General features: G+C 56.4%; 1 protein-coding gene and 1 long non-coding RNA gene across 2 annotated transcripts; one reads left to right on the top strand and one right to left on the bottom strand.

Moving 5' to 3' along the window:
- Positions 1 to 7,611: 7,611 nt before the first annotated feature.
- On the bottom strand, positions 7,612 to 10,728 carry SIX1 (SIX homeobox 1). The gene is made up of 2 exons (XM_014249795.2): positions 9,950 to 10,728; positions 7,612 to 8,948 (listed from the first exon to the last, which is right to left on the bottom strand). Exons 1-2 carry the CDS (start codon positions 10,507 to 10,509, stop codon positions 8,660 to 8,662), a joined length of 849 nt encoding a protein of 282 aa, XP_014105270.1. The 5' UTR covers positions 10,510 to 10,728; the 3' UTR covers positions 7,612 to 8,659.
- A 3,241-nt stretch (positions 10,729 to 13,969) lies between these two features.
- Positions 13,970 to 16,393, top strand: LOC148184046 (uncharacterized). Its single transcript, XR_015772935.1, has 3 exons — positions 13,970 to 14,098; positions 14,795 to 14,843; positions 15,000 to 16,393. It is a non-coding gene; the product is annotated as an uncharacterized LOC148184046 (long non-coding RNA).
- The last annotated feature ends 1,608 nt before the right edge of the window (positions 16,394 to 18,001 follow it).

Here is an 18,001-nt window from a genome sequence, read left to right as displayed (position 1 = left end):
TGCCCCAAAACACGGCTTTTAGAACTACAATAGAGACAAAAAACCCCACTATCTACTTTATAACTGCAAACAAGGATCTAATCCTGCACATCTTGCTCCTGGGAACGGCTTATCAGGTGAGTTGCTCTACACAGTGGCTCTATCAGGTGCATTTATCTCTCTATGTACATGTATATGTATAGGAGATGTTTATGTATTCTGTCTCCCACTCAGTGTAGACATTAATCATGTGCTGCTCCACCCAAAAACCTTAAAAGTGGCAATGGCTGTTTCCACTGTCACCCATTTGACTCTTATTTGAGGGTTTATTGCACCAGAGCTGCCAATTGCAAGTCCCAGGACCCTAAAACACCCCACGCTGCTCTGACTAAAATCCAGCGAGGTTTGGACAAGAGCCCATTGCTTTTTCTATGATTACTTCAGGCAACAATTACCATGCCATGGGGACATCTCTCCCCTGGGATGGTGGCCTTTGCTGGCATCCCTGCCATGCTGCACACATCCAGCAGCCACCTCCAAACGCGCCCAGAGCCTCTCTCCCCCCTCTCCTTCCTTCAGCTAAATAACCGTGCGATTATTTTTCCACATGAAAGTGCCCCGGTGTTCAGGTGGACAATCTGACTCCGGCCGAGCCGCCTGGAATCCCTGCGGTTTTGATTTTCAGCAGGGAACAATCTTATCGGCCCAGATTGTACACAGAGATAGGGAGCCCTGGGCTAGGGTTGCATAAGCACAGATTGCCTCAGCCGGGATGGGGAAGGCTCCTCTCGCTGTATTTATTTGTTTTCCCCACCGCGGGTTTCAGGTTCTCCTGGTGACCATCATTTCAGCTTCCCTTCCCTGCTCATTGTTTGAGCACCCGAGCCTTCCTCATGGATCACTGGGCAGGAGGTTCAATTGAAATCTGGCCTCAGCCCCCGGCGCCTCGCAAATTTCTTGCAAATAGGGTTTTTTTTTCCCCCCCTATCTCGCTGTGGTCCTTCTCTGTACGGGGATGGGATGGGCCCGTTTGGGATGGATGTGACTCCCCCCTTTCTCGGCACACCCATTTTGGCCTCTTCCCCTCCTGCCAGCTCCTCTTTCAAATCTGGCAGCTGCGTGGGCACCTGGTCTCCGATTGCAGAGGCAGGATATACGGTTTCCGTGGAGGCCACCACCAAATAGCTGTGGCTACGTAACCCTGGCAGAGGCGAGGGATGAGGACAGAGAGGCATCCTGAGCAAAGCCAAGCCCCCAAAACGTCATCCGGAGGAGCAGAGGGGGGTGCAGACCCGGATCCCGGGGCATCCGAGGACAGTTCCCTCCCATGCCACACGATGCTCTGCTGCCAGGACAGTCCCCTCGTGTGCTGCCCCAGGGCACGGAGTGGCAGGGGCTGAACGCACCCATGAGACACCCATGCTGCGTTTCTGGGAGGTTGCTGGGGCAGGGCACAAAAAATCACCATGCAAGTCAGGGTTTGTCCTTCAGAAAACGTTTTAGGTTTGAATTAACCCTGCAGCTGCTGCAAAGCCACTGTGGCATGTACCTTGGACTGCCCTTTGCTGGGGGAACATGTCATGTCTCAGTCCTATTCACAGCTTTGGCCCCTTTTGCCTCTTCTCCTTCTGGTTTATAGGATTTTAACAAATCCTCCTTGTACTGGTGCCTTTGGGTCATGCAACATCGTCTCTTTTTCTTGCCTAGGGCAGATTGGCAAATTTGACACATCCATAAACTAGAGGAGACCACTGTGATGAGCTGGTTGGACATTTGGTGTGCTGTGAGCCCTGATCAAGCCTGCTGAACATCTCCCTGGAGGTCACCACTGTGTAGGGGCTTGATTCTCCTCCATCCTAAACTTCTCTGCCAGGCTTGAACTCAGCCCTGAGTGGGAGCAGACTGGAGAGGGGTGGTGGGGGTGACCGGCTGCTGACCAGGTGGGGGTCTCTGAGCAAGCCTCCTGCGGTTCCCCATCCACAAGCCCTGCTTGGCTTTGCCCTCCTGAAGGCTTTTTGAACCCAGTCCAAGTCACCCTTGGGACCTGGAGGGCTCAGAAGCAGATCCTGCACACAAGGGTGATAGATGCAGCTGGAACAGCCCCAGGTGGCATCAGCCTCTTGGCCAGCTTGTTGCTCTGAGTATCTCTGTCCGCTTCAGTAGGTACCGTGACTCCTGGGAACAGCACAGCTCCAGCATCCCCACAGCCTTTCCCTGTGCTGTTCCCCCCAGGAAATAATCCCACCTTGTTCCCCCCAAGAAATAATCCCACCTCCTCACCAAGCACCTCCTTTGGCTTTGGGAGATGTTGCCTCAAGGGGAACTTCTGAAAATAGCAATTCATAGAATCACAGAAATACAGAATGGTCTGGGTTGGAAGGGAGTTTAAAGACCATCCATGGGCAGAGACATGTTCCACTCTACCAGGTTGCTCAGAGCCCCGTCCAGCCTGGCCCTGAACACTTCCAGGGTTGGAGGATTTCTCCAGGCTCAAGTTGAGCCTCACCCCTCCCACAGGCAGCAGCGAAGTGTGTCCCAGCCTGAGCTGTCCCAGCAGCAGAGAACCACGCGCTTCCCCCACTGCTCACCCAACGAACACTGAACACACAGGGTGCTTGGAATAGGGCAGAGCATCCCCATCCCAGATCCACTGAGAAGGCACATGGTGCAAACCCCAGGGGTCCTGTTCACTGAGAGGGATGGAAGCCACCACGACAGGTGACAGAGCTGTCCCCTGCAGTGAGCATTGCTGAGCCTGCACAGCATTCCCAGCTCTGCTCCCTTTGGTGCTGCTCCGGCAGCAAAGCCCTGGCTGGGCAGAGGGAAGCTGCTGTGGGGCTGTGGAGACACAGGCAGCCCCTGGCAGGAGTCCTGGGTAAGGTCTGCAGCTCCTTTGTGCCAGTGCCTCTGCCCCAGGAAGAGAACAGCAGATCATAAACTGGAGTTCTTTCCCTCTTGAACTCTCTTCATGTTTCCCTGCCAGCTCCAGGACATTAGGTATAGGAAGATCTTAATTCCCTAAATACATCTCTGATTTGGTCTAGGATGATGCGGCCCTTCTTTTGACTGCAGCATGCACCAAGGCTATGTCTGCCAGTGTCCCTGGCACTGCCACAGAATCCCTCCTGTGCCCTCATGGACAGAGATGCAGGTCCTGTGACACCCACCACCCCATACAGGGCAGTGGGAGAAGGGGTGAGGGGACAAAAGCTCTCTTTGGGGTTCAGGAGAAGAACCCTGATAGTTTACAGATGTGATTTCATTTTTCAATTGTTTCTAATTTGCATGGATTTTTTTGTTTGGGGTTTTTTTGGTTTTGGTTTGGTATTTTTTCAGTTCTAGAAAAGAGACAATTTCTTCAGGGAGTGTTAGCCACAAGCCTCATTTGGCATTGTTTTTCAGTCAATTGGTTTTGTCTCGTATTATTAGGAATATTGTGTTACATAATGATAAGCTGCGGTGACTTATTATGGGAACTATAAAGGGAGGCAGCGTGGGAGTGCAGAGGACCAGCCACCCTTCTCACCCCATCACCTGCCCTTGCTCTGACCTTCAGCAGGTCTGTCATCTCGCCAGGTCTCAGTTTCCCCTCCTGTAAAACAGGGCTGATCCATGCTCCAGCTATTATCTTAAAAGCTTTTCCATCCTGAAGTCAGAAAAATAAAAAGTTTTTCCCATGTCTTCCATCCTGAGATGCAGGCATGAGGATTTCCAATGCCTTTTCTACCACAGCTGAAATCCATCTGAGTCTGAGCAGATACCAAAGCATCTCTATCCCTGCAGAACTAAGCTGTGGGTGAGAAGCTAAGACAGGGATGAGAAGGAACTGCTCTGCCCACAGAGGTATTTTCCAAAAGCGCTGGACAAATGAAAACAGGAAATCATAACTGAACTTAATCTGCCTCTTTAACCTCATTATTAGGATTGGGATTACATGCTTCAGAGAAAGTTCAACCTCTGTTTAAAACTTGAGGAGATGTGGATGAGCACTATAAGCCACAGGGAGACAGGGAATGTTCCTGCACTTGGTGGAAAGTCCAGCTGGAAGGAAAGCCAGGGTGGCACGGGATGGGGGCTCAGCCTGGGGCCCTCCTTCCAGGCAGCATGAGGCTGCACTTGGGGTGACTCTGGGGAGCCTGGTAATTCACTCTCTCTGCCTGAAGATTAAAGCAAATTTTCCCTCATTTCCATATTTAAAACTGTGTCCAGATCCAGCTGGGAAGGATGACAGTGTCTCAGGTTACTTTGTACCCAAGCTTCTGTAGATCCGGCCTCTGCCACCTCTGCTCTCCCCACACAGCACCTGGTGCCCTCAGAAAACCCAACAGCTTCAGCCCCAACAGGAACAGCAAAATCCATCCTTGGACACGGATTGCCACAGCCAGGATGTGCAAGCTCTGTGTTCTGCTACTGCTCATGGCATGGGGCAGGCTGCAGCACCTGCCCTGAAGGCTGCTTGTGCTGAGATCAATCTCCAGCAGCATCACCCCGCAGAAAACTCTTCCTTGGTGCAAAATTACTGACAGCAAAGCACATTGGGTGGGCAGACAGAGAGATTTTCCACCTGTGCAGCATTCATGAGCTGCAATCTGGAGAAAAGCAGGAGCAAGGGAGAAGCTCAGAGGTGAAGAGTTATCTCGGGCCATGTGGTGTTTCTTTTATGGAGCCTGCAGATCCTGAAGCACTTCAGGAATAGTTAAACAATTGTTAAATGGTACTTTATCTTCAGGCTGGATAACAGCACCGGCAGCCACTGGCTGCCTAGTGACAGGCAGCTCCATAAAACCACCTACCCGAGAGAGAGGGAGTTGGGATGCCTTGGCCTAATCCTGGCAGTACCACACACCTGGACCCATTCCATCTGCTGATATTCCCAAACCTGTGTGCTTAAAATGGAACTCCAACTCTCTGGCTGTTCAGGCCTAGTTTGCAAAGACACAGAGCACAAATGTGCCACTCTGGGCTTCTGGAACTGCAGCTAGGGATGTGCAAGCTTTAGGGAGCCAGGACTGGAAATGTTGGGCTTAAATCCATGGGCTGAGCGAGCATCCACTCCTCACCAGCAGCTTCTGTGGAGGATTTGCCAGCACGTGGTCCAGGATTGTGGGGGCACAGAGTGGGACTCTGCCTGCCCCTGGGGTGGGCTGGTGGGGAAGGGTAGTGGGCAGGAGCTTGCAGCAGGACAGGGGCAGAGCAGACGTGTGTGGTTTGTGGCTAGGACGGCGCTGGCTCAGCGTGACCCAGGACATTAAACGAGGAGAGAGCAGAGGGCTGGCTTTCTCCTTGGGTGTTTGCTTTTATACACTGAATTTCCTGCTTGGGGAATCTAAGTGCTCCCCACAGCCCTCCCTGGGCTGTCCCAAAGGTGGAGATGGGCTGGGGAGCAGCGGGCTGCCCGTCTGACTCCGATGGAGGAAGAAGCGCTTACGGTAGAGCTGACCTTTCTAAATCCCTGCTTTGGACAGACATTTCCAATAAGTGCTGAAGAAAAGTCTGCCAGTTCCAGCTTTCTCAGCCTGCTCTCCATTTTCCTTCCATCCTCTCCAGGCTGAATTTAATCCGAGAAGGTTCCTTTGAGCTTTTGTGTGTTGCTGGGGGAGATGTGGGCGCACAAGGGATCGCGTTACAACTTTCATTTCCTGAAATGTTTGAGGGAACATCCAGGGTTTTATCCACACATCAGGCAAAGTTGAGGGCTCGGATTTCAGGTCTTGTCACTCAGCTGTCACCAAACAAATGAGCCTCTCAGAGCTGGAGACGGAGAGAGCTACCTGCTATTCATGACCCTGAAAGCAGGTGATCACTCATGGGAAAAACAGGTAGAATTAATCATTCTGCTGTTCTCTGTTTCCTCCCCGTTTTTGGCTGACCTGGACACAGTGTGAGATCTGTCCTGGGGGGTGAACGGGAGTGGGGGGGCGAATTAACTCCTTCCTGCCGGTGGAAATACAAAGCAGAGCGAAGTGAGAAAGAGCCTCAGGCTGCCTCCCCAGGCTGGCTCTGCTGTGAAAAGCTTGCTGCGAGGTCAAGCCTAATCGAGGAGAGCTCAGCAACCTGTGCCTGGCTCAGCTCCAGGGCCTCCCTGCTCCTTCCTGACGGCTGGCCAGGAAGTTATTTCCAGGGGGATGCCCTCAGCACCCTCCATCCCTCCTTTCCACCTCCCGCCTGTTGCCAACCTCGTTCCTCTCCCTTTCGGGGAAGTGGAGAGCCGTGGGGTGGGTAGGGCTCCGAAGCCGGGGGGCCTGAGACTACCCCCGGTCTGCAGGTGTGCGCTGGAAAGGGGGATTTGGGCAAGGGGAGCATCCCATGGAATCTTCCCCAGCCCTTCGACAATCAGCCCTGTCCCTGCCTGCAAGCAGGAAGCGCCTCTGAGCTGTTTGCTTTGAAAACAACTCCTGGTTTGCGAGTCCTTGCTTGGTTTTCCCGCCGCGCAGGGCTGGAGCCCCGGGCAATATTTATCCTTCCTCTTCACCGAGCCCATGGTTTGGGGAAAAAAACGGAGCTGGAGCTTATCCATCCTCGAGGCGTAGAGCCCGCACTGCTGACCCCAAAAACATCCTTCATTTCCCCGGGGGTTCCCCTTTTGTGCCCGTGGGCACAGGAGCGGCTGCGCTGCTTTGTGAGGGATCGCGGAGGAACGGGATGAGAGCCCCGGGAAGGGGGATGAAGGTCCCCGGAAAGGGACAAGAGGGGACCCTGGCCCGGGGGGCACGGACCGTCCTGTCCTGTCCCCTGAGGTCCCGGCGGGTCCCGCAGCAGGACCCACCCCTGTCCCCTTCCCCAGCCGGGCAGCCGAGGTCGGGGTCGCTGCACACCAGGAGAGGGGAGGGGGCTCCATGCTCCCCCCACAAGGTGGGGTCTCGTCCCGGCTCCCTCAGCGGCGCAGAGGAGCGGGAGCAGCTGCGCGCCCCCCGCGAGTTTTGCGCGTCCATGCGCGGGATTTGCGCCCTCCTCCCCTGCTCCCCCCGCCGTGTCCCGGCAGGGCAGGAGCTCCCCCTGGCCCTGGCCCTGCCCCCCCGAAGGGTCGTGGGCGCAGGAAGCCCGGCGGGATCTGGGCCGGCTCCCCCGAGGGGGCGGCCGGGGCCCGTCCGGAGGGAGGAGGGAAACCATTCCCGTATCCCGGCCCCGGGCCTGGCTCCCCCGCAGCCCAGGGGGAGAGGGGTGGGCGCGGATCCGCTGCCCCGTCCGGCCGCGGGCGGGGGTTCCGCGGGGGGCTCTGGAGCGGGGCCGGGCTCCCGCTGGGGACCGGGCGGGAGGGACGCGCAGCGCTCCGGCCGGGCAAGACCCTCCTGCAGAGGGTGACATTTCTCCATGGCCCAAGACCCCGAGCACAAGCACGGCAGCGATTTAAATAAACACGCACTTAATGATGCAAAACGCTAACAGGGAGCACCGGCACCAACGAGGCCCCGACGGGGCGGGCGGCGGGGCCAGGCGCTCCCTCCCGGCCGGGTGCCCGGCCGCTCCCTCGGGGCGACCGCAGCCTAAACGGGGCCTCTGTCCCCGTCCTTGCTCCCTCCCGAAGCCGCCGGCGTCCCCGCAGCCCTGAACCTCCGAAACAGCCCGTGGGGAGGGGGTGAGGGTGGGCAGAGGGGCACGGGCTGGCCCCGGCAAAGAAAAGCGCAGCCTGGGTGTTCTGCCATCAGCGTTGTTTAATTTAGACTGTTTAGGTACAATAGAAAATAAACCCGAAAGCACATGCGATTTTTGGTAACAAATACTCGAGACAGGCAGCGTCATCCGCGGGCTCTCTGCAAGCCGGAGGAGGGAAGCGACGAGCGGGCACAGACAGGAGAAGGCAACGGGGAACTGGCGGGGAAATTTAGGAGGAAATGGCCGTCCACTTTTATTATTATTATTATCCTAATTTTTAGCCACATCGATGCATTTCACCACCGAAGAGGAGAAAGGTGGGGAACGCGGGTCCACGGGAGCCCACTCAGTATCTGCCTCGCACGGCCGCGGTCAGACACAGGCACTTGGTAAAACTCTAATACTGCAGCTTTTAATATTTTTTTTCACCTTATTTTTTCTTTTTTTTAAATTTTTTTTTTCCTTTTTTTTTCCTTTTTTTTTTTTTTAATTTAAACTACATCGAAATCTTTTTGGTAAGGCTAAATATGAAAAATGTAAACGTAACTTCCCCTCCCTTCTTCCACTCCGACACAGGGCTCAGTACAGCGGTTCTCTCCCTCTGTCCCCGTCCCAGCTCCTCGGGGACCGGGCCAGGCAGCAGCAGGGATGCGCCGGCCGACCCTGCCCCACCGCGCCCACAGCGCTGGGATTTGTTTGGGTGGAATCGGATCCAGCAGGGCTTGGGATTTTTATTTTCTTTTTTCTTCCCTTTCCTCCCCACCTCCCTCCCCTTTTTTTTTTTTTTTTTTTGTAATTCCCGTTGGGACCAACTCGTCTGAACTCGAAGGGGTGATGAGGGTTATTGCCGCTCTCTGCGTTTGGCTACGTGGAAAAACAAAAGTTAAAAAATCGTGGTGATAGTGGGAGACGCTGAGGGGGAACTGGAGCAAGAGCCGATGTGGGGTTGTGTGAAAAGAGCCGAGAGTCCCGTTAAGAATCAGCGGGTGAGCTGTAAAACCGGGTGCTGTCCTCTATGTACAACCCAGAGCCTCTGTCCCCGAGCAGAACCTCCTCTCCCGATCCTCCGGCGGCCCGCCGAGGGCCTTTAGGATCCCAGATCCACCAGGCTGGACGTGAGGGGTCCCAGCAGCGAGTCCTGGAGCTGGTGGCCTTGGAGGCTGTGAGGGGTCTGGGATGCGGCTAAGCCGCTCAGGGAATAGCCGGAGCTTCTGGCGTGGCTGAGGTTCCCCTGCAAGAGCAGGACCGAGTTCTGATCCGGGCTTTGGGGAGGAGAAAACTCTTCCTCGGAGCTGGACATGAGGGGTTTGCTCCCATCCAGAGGCGAGAGTTGGTTCGGTTTGTTGGTGGCCGCGTTGTTGTTTTCCGTGTTCTCTCTGCGGAAAGGCGAGAAAAAAAACCAAAAATATAATCCCACAACGGGGATGTTAGGGCGGGCATGAGGCGGCGGGGATGGGCATTGTGCTAATGCCCACCATAAATCCTTCGCGTTTAGTTCCAGCGTGGGAGCAGATGCTTCTCAAGGGGGGAAAAATAATCCTAATAATTTCACAACCGATCGTCCCTATTTCTTTTGCCCCTCCTACAAATAAGTACACTGAACAACCCGGTAATTTAGCTGAGGTGGGAAAATTGGATGAAGATATTTTTTTGAGGGTCGTTTTTTCTTTCTTTTTAATTAAAAATGAAAGTGCGGCCCGGGGACGAGCTGCGTGCGGGGTTTTCTCCAGGAAGCTCGGTGGCGAGGTGGCCGAAGGAGATGCCCTCCGTGGCTCTCCGCCTCTTCGGGCCGAGCGGTCGCCTCGCACCGAGGCCATCGCGTCGCCTGCCGGGGTGGCCCCGGTACGGGGCGGCGGCCCGGCCCGGCCAGAGCGCCCTCATCCCGTTCTCTTTCTGCTTCCCCCGACCTCTCCATCCAACCCGGAGCTGCATCTCTTTCCTCTGAGCCTCGGAGCTACCCTACCCGACCCTCGGCAGCACACCACCCGGCATCCCGAGCGCGTCCCGGAGGCTCCGGGTCCGCATCGCTCCCGGTTTACCCGGGAAGGCAGGCAGCAAACAAAGGCGGCGGAGCGGCCTGGAAGAGCACGGTGGGGGTTCCTCGTTCCCCCAGGGCAGGTGAGGTCGAGTGGATCTCGGGTGGAAAAACTCACTTGGGTTTCCACGGAAGGGGAAAACGCAACGGGGTTTGCCAAAAAAAAAGAAAAAAATTAAAAAAAGAAAAAAAAGGATTTGAAGGGAACCGTGTGCTTTCATCGCTCCTATCCCGTCCGGCTCGGGGTACTGGCCGAGCTCCCGGAGCAGCTCCCGGGCTTCCCAAACGCGTCCCGCACGGTGGAGTAGGGAGAAAAGCAGGGAACGGAGGGGTGGCACGTACCTTTCCTTCGCCTCGGCCGCTCGGTCCCGTTGCCTCCTGTTCTTGAACCAGTTGCTGACCTGGGTGGTGGTGAGACCGGTGGCTTCCGCCAGCTCCCGCTTCTCCCGGGGGGACGGGTAGGGGTTGTGGGCGTACCATTCCCGCAGCACGCCCCGGGATTTCTCCTTGAAGCAGTAGCTGGTTTCCTCGCCGTCCCAGATGGTGCGGGGCAAAGGGAATTTTCGGCGGACGCGGTATTTGCCGACGGCGCCCAAGGGTCTGCCCCGCAGCTTCTCGGCTTCCACGTAGTGCGCCTTCAGCCAGAGCTGCTGCAGCTTGGGGTGGTTGTGGGGAGAGAACTGGTGGCTCTCCAGGATCTTGTAGAGCTCGCGGAAGTTGCCGCGGTGGAAGGCCACCACCGCCTTGGCCTTGAGGACGCTCTCGTTCTTGTGCAGGTGGTCGCAGGCCGGCAGCGACCAGAGGAACCGGCCCAGCCTTTCCAGGTTCCCCCCTTGCTGCAGCACCTCGCAGACGCAGGCGACCTGTTCCTGCGTGAAGCCAAACGACGGCAGCATCGACATGGCCGAGCGCGGCGGCGGCCGCAGGAGGACGAGGAGAAGGAGGAGGAGGAGAAGGACGAGGAGGAGGAGGCGACGGGCACCCCGCGGGAGCGCGGCGGCGGAGGGGCGCGGGGTAGGCGCCCTCCGGGCCCGGGCCCAGCGCCGATCCGGATCCCGGTGCCGGTCCCGGTGCCGGCCCCAGAGCGGGGAGGCGCTGCGGCAGCCGAGGGCGGTGTGTCGGGCGAGCGGGGGTGCTCGTCGCGGCGCCGGGGGGGACTTTGTCCCCGCTCCGCCGCCGCCGCGCTTAAAGCGCCCGAGCCCCCGCGCAGCTCTGATTGGGCACCCCCGGCCCGGCCCGGCCCAGCCCGGCCAGCCCAGCCCAGCCCAGCCCGGCCCGGCGGGCAGAGCCTCGGCACGGGCGGGCGGGGCCTGGCGGCGGGGACACGGCCCCGGACACGGCCCCGGCCGCGGCTGCGCGTCCCGCCGCCGCCTCTGCGCGGGTGCGGCCCCGGCGGCGGTGGGGGGAGCCCCGCCGCCCGCGCCCCCGGGCGCATCTCCGGGGAAGCCGCTGCCGGCGGGCTCTTGTCTTTCTTTCTTCCATCTTTTTTCCTCCCCAAAACTCCTGCCCCCAGCTCGCCGTCCCCTGCCAAGGCCGCCCGTATTTAATTACCTTAGAGCTGGGGATGAATAAATAATGGTTTAGTGAAGAGCTGAATAACGCGCGAGGCCCGTGCGCCCCTTCCTGCCCCTCGCTCTGCCCAGTTCCCCGCGGGGGGGGGCCCGGAGGGTCGGAGCAGCTCCGTGAAGACCTCGGGCAGCAGCGCTGCACCCCCCCGGCGGCGTTTTAATTAGCCTAATCCCCGTTTGCACACCCCCGCTCAAGAGCAATTATTTAAAAAAATTAGAAAACAATTAGGCTCCCTAAGCAAAGATAATCTATTGTCAGCAGGGAGGTGAGGACAATGCGGTGAGATAAGGGCAGGGTGCGGGGGGCTGGGGGTGTCTTTATGGCTGTATTTATCTTTGATTAGATAAGTCGAAACCCGTATTTTAAGCACACTCCAGAACGCTTTGGATTCAGGAATGAGTTCGTTCCGCGGGTGCTAAGAGCCATCGCGGGGCTCTTTAAAACCTGTTTGTCCTCACTAAGACAGTCGGATTTATTTGACCTAGCAAGTCGGATTTATTTGAGTTCACTGCTCCAAGTGAAGAGGAGCTCGCTCCCGGCCGCGGAGCCGCGGGGCTCGGAGCCGGGGCCGGCGGCGCTGCCCGCAACATCTGCCCGCGCCACGACGTGGGAAAGGCCGATATTTTCCTAAATCCGGATTGTTGTTTTTCCCACGTACTTCGCGTCTCGGAGCTGTTTAAATTAAGCCCCTGCCACCCAGTCTGTACAGCGACTGTACTATGTCCGCTGGAGTCAGGGCGCTTCCATATCCCATGACCATGTGTCTGGTAATTTTCCCTTGCCATTTTATTTTAGTACTTATGATGTTGCAGATGAAGTCTTAAAGAGCTGCAATGTCCTCCCAGAAGGAATGTCTACTTGGAACAGATCCTTATTGACAAGGCAGCTGTGTGGGGACCGGAACGAAGCCTTAAACCCGGCTCTAAAATCAACTAATACCCTAAAGTCTGGAGCAAGTGCGCAGAATTATAAGGCATGGACTCGCCCGCGGCCGCGTCCTGGAGGAGCAGCGCCCTGCCCAGCCTGGGGGTGGCTTCCCCCATCCCTCGTTTCTGTCGTTATTAATTTTAAATTTTATTTTCTTCTTTCTAATGAGGGGCTCAGCTCGGGAAGAGCACGGACCTGAGGGTTTGTAACTTCTGGATGAGGAGGAGAGAAACGCAAAGCGGGACTGGGGAAGCCCCTGAGCATTGTAACGAGAACGGGCTTCTCTTGCCCTCTCAGTTCTCCTTGGTTTTTTGGGGGTTTTTTTTTGTTCTTTTTTATTTTTTTTCCTCCTGTAAAAGGCCGACGAAAACAAACACCGATCTTGCTGGGAATAAGAAAATGATCCCGATGCGGCCGGCGGAAGAGCTGACAGACACGGGCGAGGGCTGAGCGGAGGCTTCCTCGCCATTCTTGAGCGGGACTTTATTCTTCCGTCTCATCAAAATTCACAAAAGGAGGGGACAGACCCGCCGGGGTCTACCTGGGAGTTGCTGCAGGCAAGAACCGCTGAGCATCAATGTTCGTTCAATCTCCTGGGTTGGCTTTCCTAAAAATTGGGAACCTTTCATTTTGAACCAGGAAAAGAGACAAATGTATTTCCAGAACATCCCATCACATTTAGTCCTTGAAAAATCACAAAAGCAACAACAACAACAACAACAAAAAGATAGTTTCGAGACCCTCAAAAAATAAAAACATAAACAAGGCAGATGCGAACAAGCGAAAAACCACCGAACGCCACAACAGCGCGGAGCTGCCGCCGGCCCCTCTCGGTCCTTCCTTTGCCGCAGGAGCAGGAGCAGCCCGGCAGCATCACCCCGGCAGCATCACCCCGGCAGCATCACCCCGGCAGCATCACCCGCTCCCCGCCCGGCCGGAGCTCCCCGGAGCTGCCCCCGCCGCCGGGGCCTGGCCCCTCCGCACCCGCGGAGAGGTGGCGACCGAACGAGGGGGCCTCCGCTGCTCGCCCTCATTGCCCGGACACCCATCGGTTCTGTTTGTGCGGGAAATTCATTTATTCCCTTATTTATTTGATGTATTTGTAAAACGCAGGGCAGGGATGAAGATGGAGCCCACGCAACGCGCTGCGGGTTTTTCCTCGATTTCGCCAGAAAATCAAAACAAAGCAGAAAAAAAAAAGTAAACCAAATACATCTCCCATCTCCTCCCGAGCTTAGAAATAAAGCTCTTCCCCAATCAAAAGTAAAATTTAATCTTTTTTTTTCCTTAAGTGTGAGGGTCTGGAGGAAACAAATAGCTCAACAAAATAAAACCAGGAGCGGGGTTTTGGGAGCCGCTTCTCGTCGGGATGAGAACCGGGGCTGGAGGCTGGGAGCCGGCGGGGCAGAAACACAACGCTGCCGCTCGCCGAACATTTCGAAGGCGAAATCCAAAACCGACCCATTAAGTCAATGAGGTTTGTGTTGTAGAGGCTTCTTTCCCATCCACTTGCTGTTCTGAAAAATAGATCGCATTTCGTTATCTCGAGTGAGGATCTGCAACGTGATACCGGATCCGCGCCGCCTTCCCTGCCGAATGCGAGGCGCAGGGAGACAGCCAGCTTCCCGGCTTATTCCCCAACAATAAAGGATTTGTATTTTCTTTCTCTCCCCCCCCCGCTCCCTCCTTTATTATTCTATTTTTTAATGAGGAAGAACAAACCCCTCTCCATATGCACCGCTCTTCTCTTGCGGGAGCCTCTGGCCCGGCTCGCCTGCAAACCGGTGCGACCTTTAATTACTTGTTAGTAAATTGCCCTCCCGACACCTGTAAAAACAAAGCCGGTGTCCGCGGGGCGGGGGCCGTGTCCCTGGCCGGGCCCCGCGCCCCGGGGGTGCCCGGCGAGGGGGTCCCCCCGCACCCAGCGGGGTCAGGCCGGGCCGGGGCTGCCGCAGGAGGGCCGGGCCGGGATGCTGGGGCAGGATAAGGATGAGGGTAAGGCCTTCCCGATGTGGCCGATCCCCAGGGCACAAAGGGCTCTTTCTTCGCGCACTTACCGGGACATTTTCCAAAGGATTAGAGGTGATCACGCGTTGTTTTTTTCTCTCCGAGGGCCGATACGTCTTTCTGTCCCTGTCCCCCCACCTCCCCCCTTATTTCCTCCTGCTTTTGCCATGGGACCCCCAGATCGCGTCCCCCCCTTTCCTCTTCGCTAATGTACCTCCTGGATGCCGATTCTTTTAAGCTACGAAGAATTTCCTTTTGGGAGGTGAAACCCTCCAGCTCCTCCTGTTCAGAGGAAAGTGCTAGTGATGGTAATACGGGGTGACACTAAATAAACAGTTAAAGCAGGGCTGGAAAGATGGAGTTAATTATCCAGTGAGCTACATTTAAACCGAGACCAGGAGGGGCTGATTTGTTTTGGCGCAGGGAACTGAGAAGGAGACGAGCCACCGAGGTCTCTTTGCTCCTCTTCGGTGGCTCTTTAACTTGTCCTTGCTGTCGCCAGCCCAGGGACCGGCGTCTTTTGGCCCGGGTGGGGGAGCCCCTGGCTGGGACCCCCGAACCGTGGCCCCTTGGCCCCATGGTCGCAGTGCTGAGAGTCTCTGCAGGAGCCGTGCACGGGAGCAGGCGATTTCAGGGGGTCCAGAGGTGATTTTTTTCCATGTTTGTTTGCTTTTTTTCCCCCAGAAGTCAGATAAATTCTCTTCCGTGCTGCTCGCCCGTGCCTGCCTCTCAGGTAAGTCTCCCTCCGAGCAGCAGCCCAGCGATATGCTTTTGTTTTTTAAATTTTCCCTCGTAATTCTTCCCTCTTTTCTTCCGTTTTTAACTCCCTCTCTTTTTTTTCTCTTTTTTTCCCTTTCCTTTTTTTTTTTTTTTTTTTCCCTTTGAGAAGTCTGATATTAATAATCCCCGTATGCCCTGCTTTCCGGGTCATTACGGTACTGCTGGTCTCTAATCAATCCTAATGCGATGGCAATTGGAGTCTCTGATGAATGCATCTCAGGTTTCTTGTAATGGCTCTACCACATTTTCCTGGACCTCCTTCTTTAACCTGAGATGCCAGGGGGACGTCTCCGTTCTCAGCTGCTGATTACTTCAAGATGTTTGGGCTGGTGTGGGGAGAGAGGGAGCGAGCGAGGCAGCCTGCCCCTGAATAATCTGGAACTGAATTGGATGAGCCATTTCCTAAATCAAAGGACAACGGCGGGGTTTAACTCCTTTTCTACACAGAAGCCTGCCGGCTCGCCTTCCACGGCTCGCCTTCCAGCCTCCACGGGCTGCGGTGCCTCTCCCCCCGCGAGTTCGTGTCGGTGACACGGCTCTCGGGTACCCGGGGTGCGCAGCTCCCCCCATCACTTCCAGTCCCCCCCTTTCAAAGGGGAGACCCCCACCCTCCATCCCCAGCTGCTCGCACTGCCCCAAAGCCTCTCGGTGCCGCCGGGGGGGTCTGCAGCCCCACCACGGGAGGTGGGACTCCCACGTCAGGGGGGGAAGGGATGGTGGGATCACCCCGCGGGCGCGCAGGGATGCGCCGGTATTCGCGCCGCGATTCGCTTTTTCGCGACATTGTTCTTTTCCCAACGTAATAGCGTTTGCCGTAACACGAGGCAAATTAGCTGCAACTTCTGCCTCTTTCTTGATTTTTAAAGATTTTTTACAAACAAGATACTGCAGAAGGAATTAGGCTGCGGCCAAAGCAGGCGCGGGGCTGCCGTGGGTTCGGGCGCTGCCTCCCCGCAGCCGGCAGGATGTTCCCTCGGGATGCGGCTCCTCCGTGGGAGAAAAACACGCCCCAGCTGCCCCTCCTCGGCCGGCAGCGGGATATATCCCAACACGCGTGGGCAGCTTCGTCTGCGCCCCTGTGAGATGAGGGTGTGCCGACGGCGAGGGGCAGAATAATATTTGAAACGAATAATTGAATCTCTCAGCGCCGGATGCGATGTGAAAATGAATCCCCGGCAGAAGAGCAGCGAGGGGTAAATCCGGCCCCGTCCCCGAGGGGTCTGGCCCTGCGTGGGGAGGCAGCAGCACGGTCTAGGGTGGGGAAATGTGTGCTGGGTCCCCCTTGCACCTCAGCGGTGCCACATGTGCCAGCAATGAGTCACTCGCAGAATCGAAACAAACCACGGGCGCCTTCTCCGCGCCGTGCGCTCGGGGAGGCGGCTCCAGCCCGGCCGATCCTGCAGGGGCTGACCTGGGGGTGCGGGACACCACAGCTCCCCCAGCAGCAGCGCTGTGTCACCCCCCGTGTGTCACCCCCCGTATGTCACCACCCGTGTGTCACCACCCGACACGCCGCTTGTGCGCTCCCACCGACGTGCGCATCCCCCGATCCGCGCCCCTCCGTGTGCTCACACCCCAAAATCCTCCCGTGGGCACCAACACCCGTGTGTGCGACCCTCCCCTGAGTGCACAGTCCCGTGGAGCTCCCCGAGCGGCACAAACACCCTGCCCGCACTCCCTTGGGCAAACGCCCCTCACCTGGGAGGGGAACCCCCCCCGTGTGCTCACACCGAGCCGTGGGAACGCTCCCTCAGCCCTGTGAGCTCGTACCCACACGGGTTCCGCACCCCCCACCCGCATCTGTGACACCCACCCACCCTCACACGGACCGTCCCCACAAGTCTGGGGCAGAGTTCAGGGGTGTCATGCGGGTGGGTCCCGTCTGTCCCTGCCTTAGGTGATGGCTAGGACAGGGACACTGGGAAAACTGCAAAAAAATCCCCAACCCATTTATTTAAAAAAGGAACAACAACAAAAAAGGCAGCAAGTGTGATGGCTGATTTTTTTTTTTTCCTACAATACATTATTGTCACGATTTTTGTGCAAAATGCTTGGAAAAAAATATAAATTACATTTTGGGTCCTCACCGGATCGAGGCAGGCACTTTGAGGATTCTCCTCCCTCCGTGCCATCCCCCAGCACAAATCCTTCTCCCCACCTGGCCAACGCATGATCCATGCTGGGAGCAAGGTGCTTCCCGGGTGGCAGCTGGATTTGGGACAGGATTTTCATCCCAGGCTCTGTTTGCCTGTGTGCTCCGCATTCGGGTACCAAACAAATATTGCCGTTGCTGTGTGACAGTGCCAGTTTCAGCTGGACCAAGGGAAGAAGCACCATCACCCTCTCGGGTGTGTGTGTGTCCCTGTGGCTGGTCAGTGGCACCCCATGGGGATATGGGGTTGTGGGGCAGTGGGGTTCTGCCTTCAGCAATCCAGTGCTGGGGGGCCCATCCCGCACCCACCGTCCCGCTGGGTTTCCAAGCTGGCTGCGAGGAGGGGACCTTTCACCTCTCATTAGTGATGCCATCAGTGGCTTGGCAGAGCGGAGCTGAGGTCATGTTACATATGGCACACAGTCTGTTCAGCGCCGGCAACGCCAGCTTTGAAATTTTAGAGAGGGGAAAGGTCACCTTGCGTAAGCTGAGGTCTGGGGGTCCTCCGGTCTGTCTGCGCCCTGGGTGGGTCTCCATATGCCTCTGTCGTCGCCAGCCTTGCTCTGTCTGGCCCTGAGAGATGCTCAGCCCGTCTTCTCTTCCATCTCCTGAATTTTGCAGGGAATATTTTCCCACTACCTTTCCTTTTCCCTTACAGAAAGCCTCTCCCAGCGCTGTATTTTTTTCTCCTTCCTCTTCCCAGCACAAACCTGTCTGTAACAACTGATTATTTTTTCAAACAACATATAATGCAGCTTTCCAGGAGAAAATGAGTTGTCTCTGTTTATCAGCAGATCTGCCCAGACGGATAAGTTTACTCTTCTCAGACCTGGGTGTATAATTTCATAGACCTTCAAAAGTGTCGTGCTTCCATGGTGATTAAAACTCGCTCCTGAATCTTGCTGGGGCATTTCAGGTTTCATGCCACTGGATCTTAGAAAAGCACATCTGTACAGCCA

Source organism: Pseudopodoces humilis, chromosome 7, assembly GCF_049639895.1.
Source record: "Pseudopodoces humilis isolate 2021_Gansu_Grassland_sample_001 chromosome 7, ASM4963989v1, whole genome shotgun sequence".
Lineage (NCBI taxonomy): Eukaryota > Metazoa > Chordata > Aves > Passeriformes > Paridae > Pseudopodoces > Pseudopodoces humilis.
This window is presented reverse-complemented; position numbering and strand designations above follow the sequence as displayed.

Coding starts and splice junctions, on each gene's coding strand:
- SIX1 (XM_014249795.2), bottom strand. CDS start 10,509: ATGTCGATGCTGCCGTCGTTTGGCTTCACGCAGGAACAGGTCGCCTGC. Junction 8,949..9,949: donor GCGGCCGAGGCGAAGGAAAG/GTACGTGCCACC, acceptor GCCTTTCCGCAG/AGAGAACACGGAAAACAACA.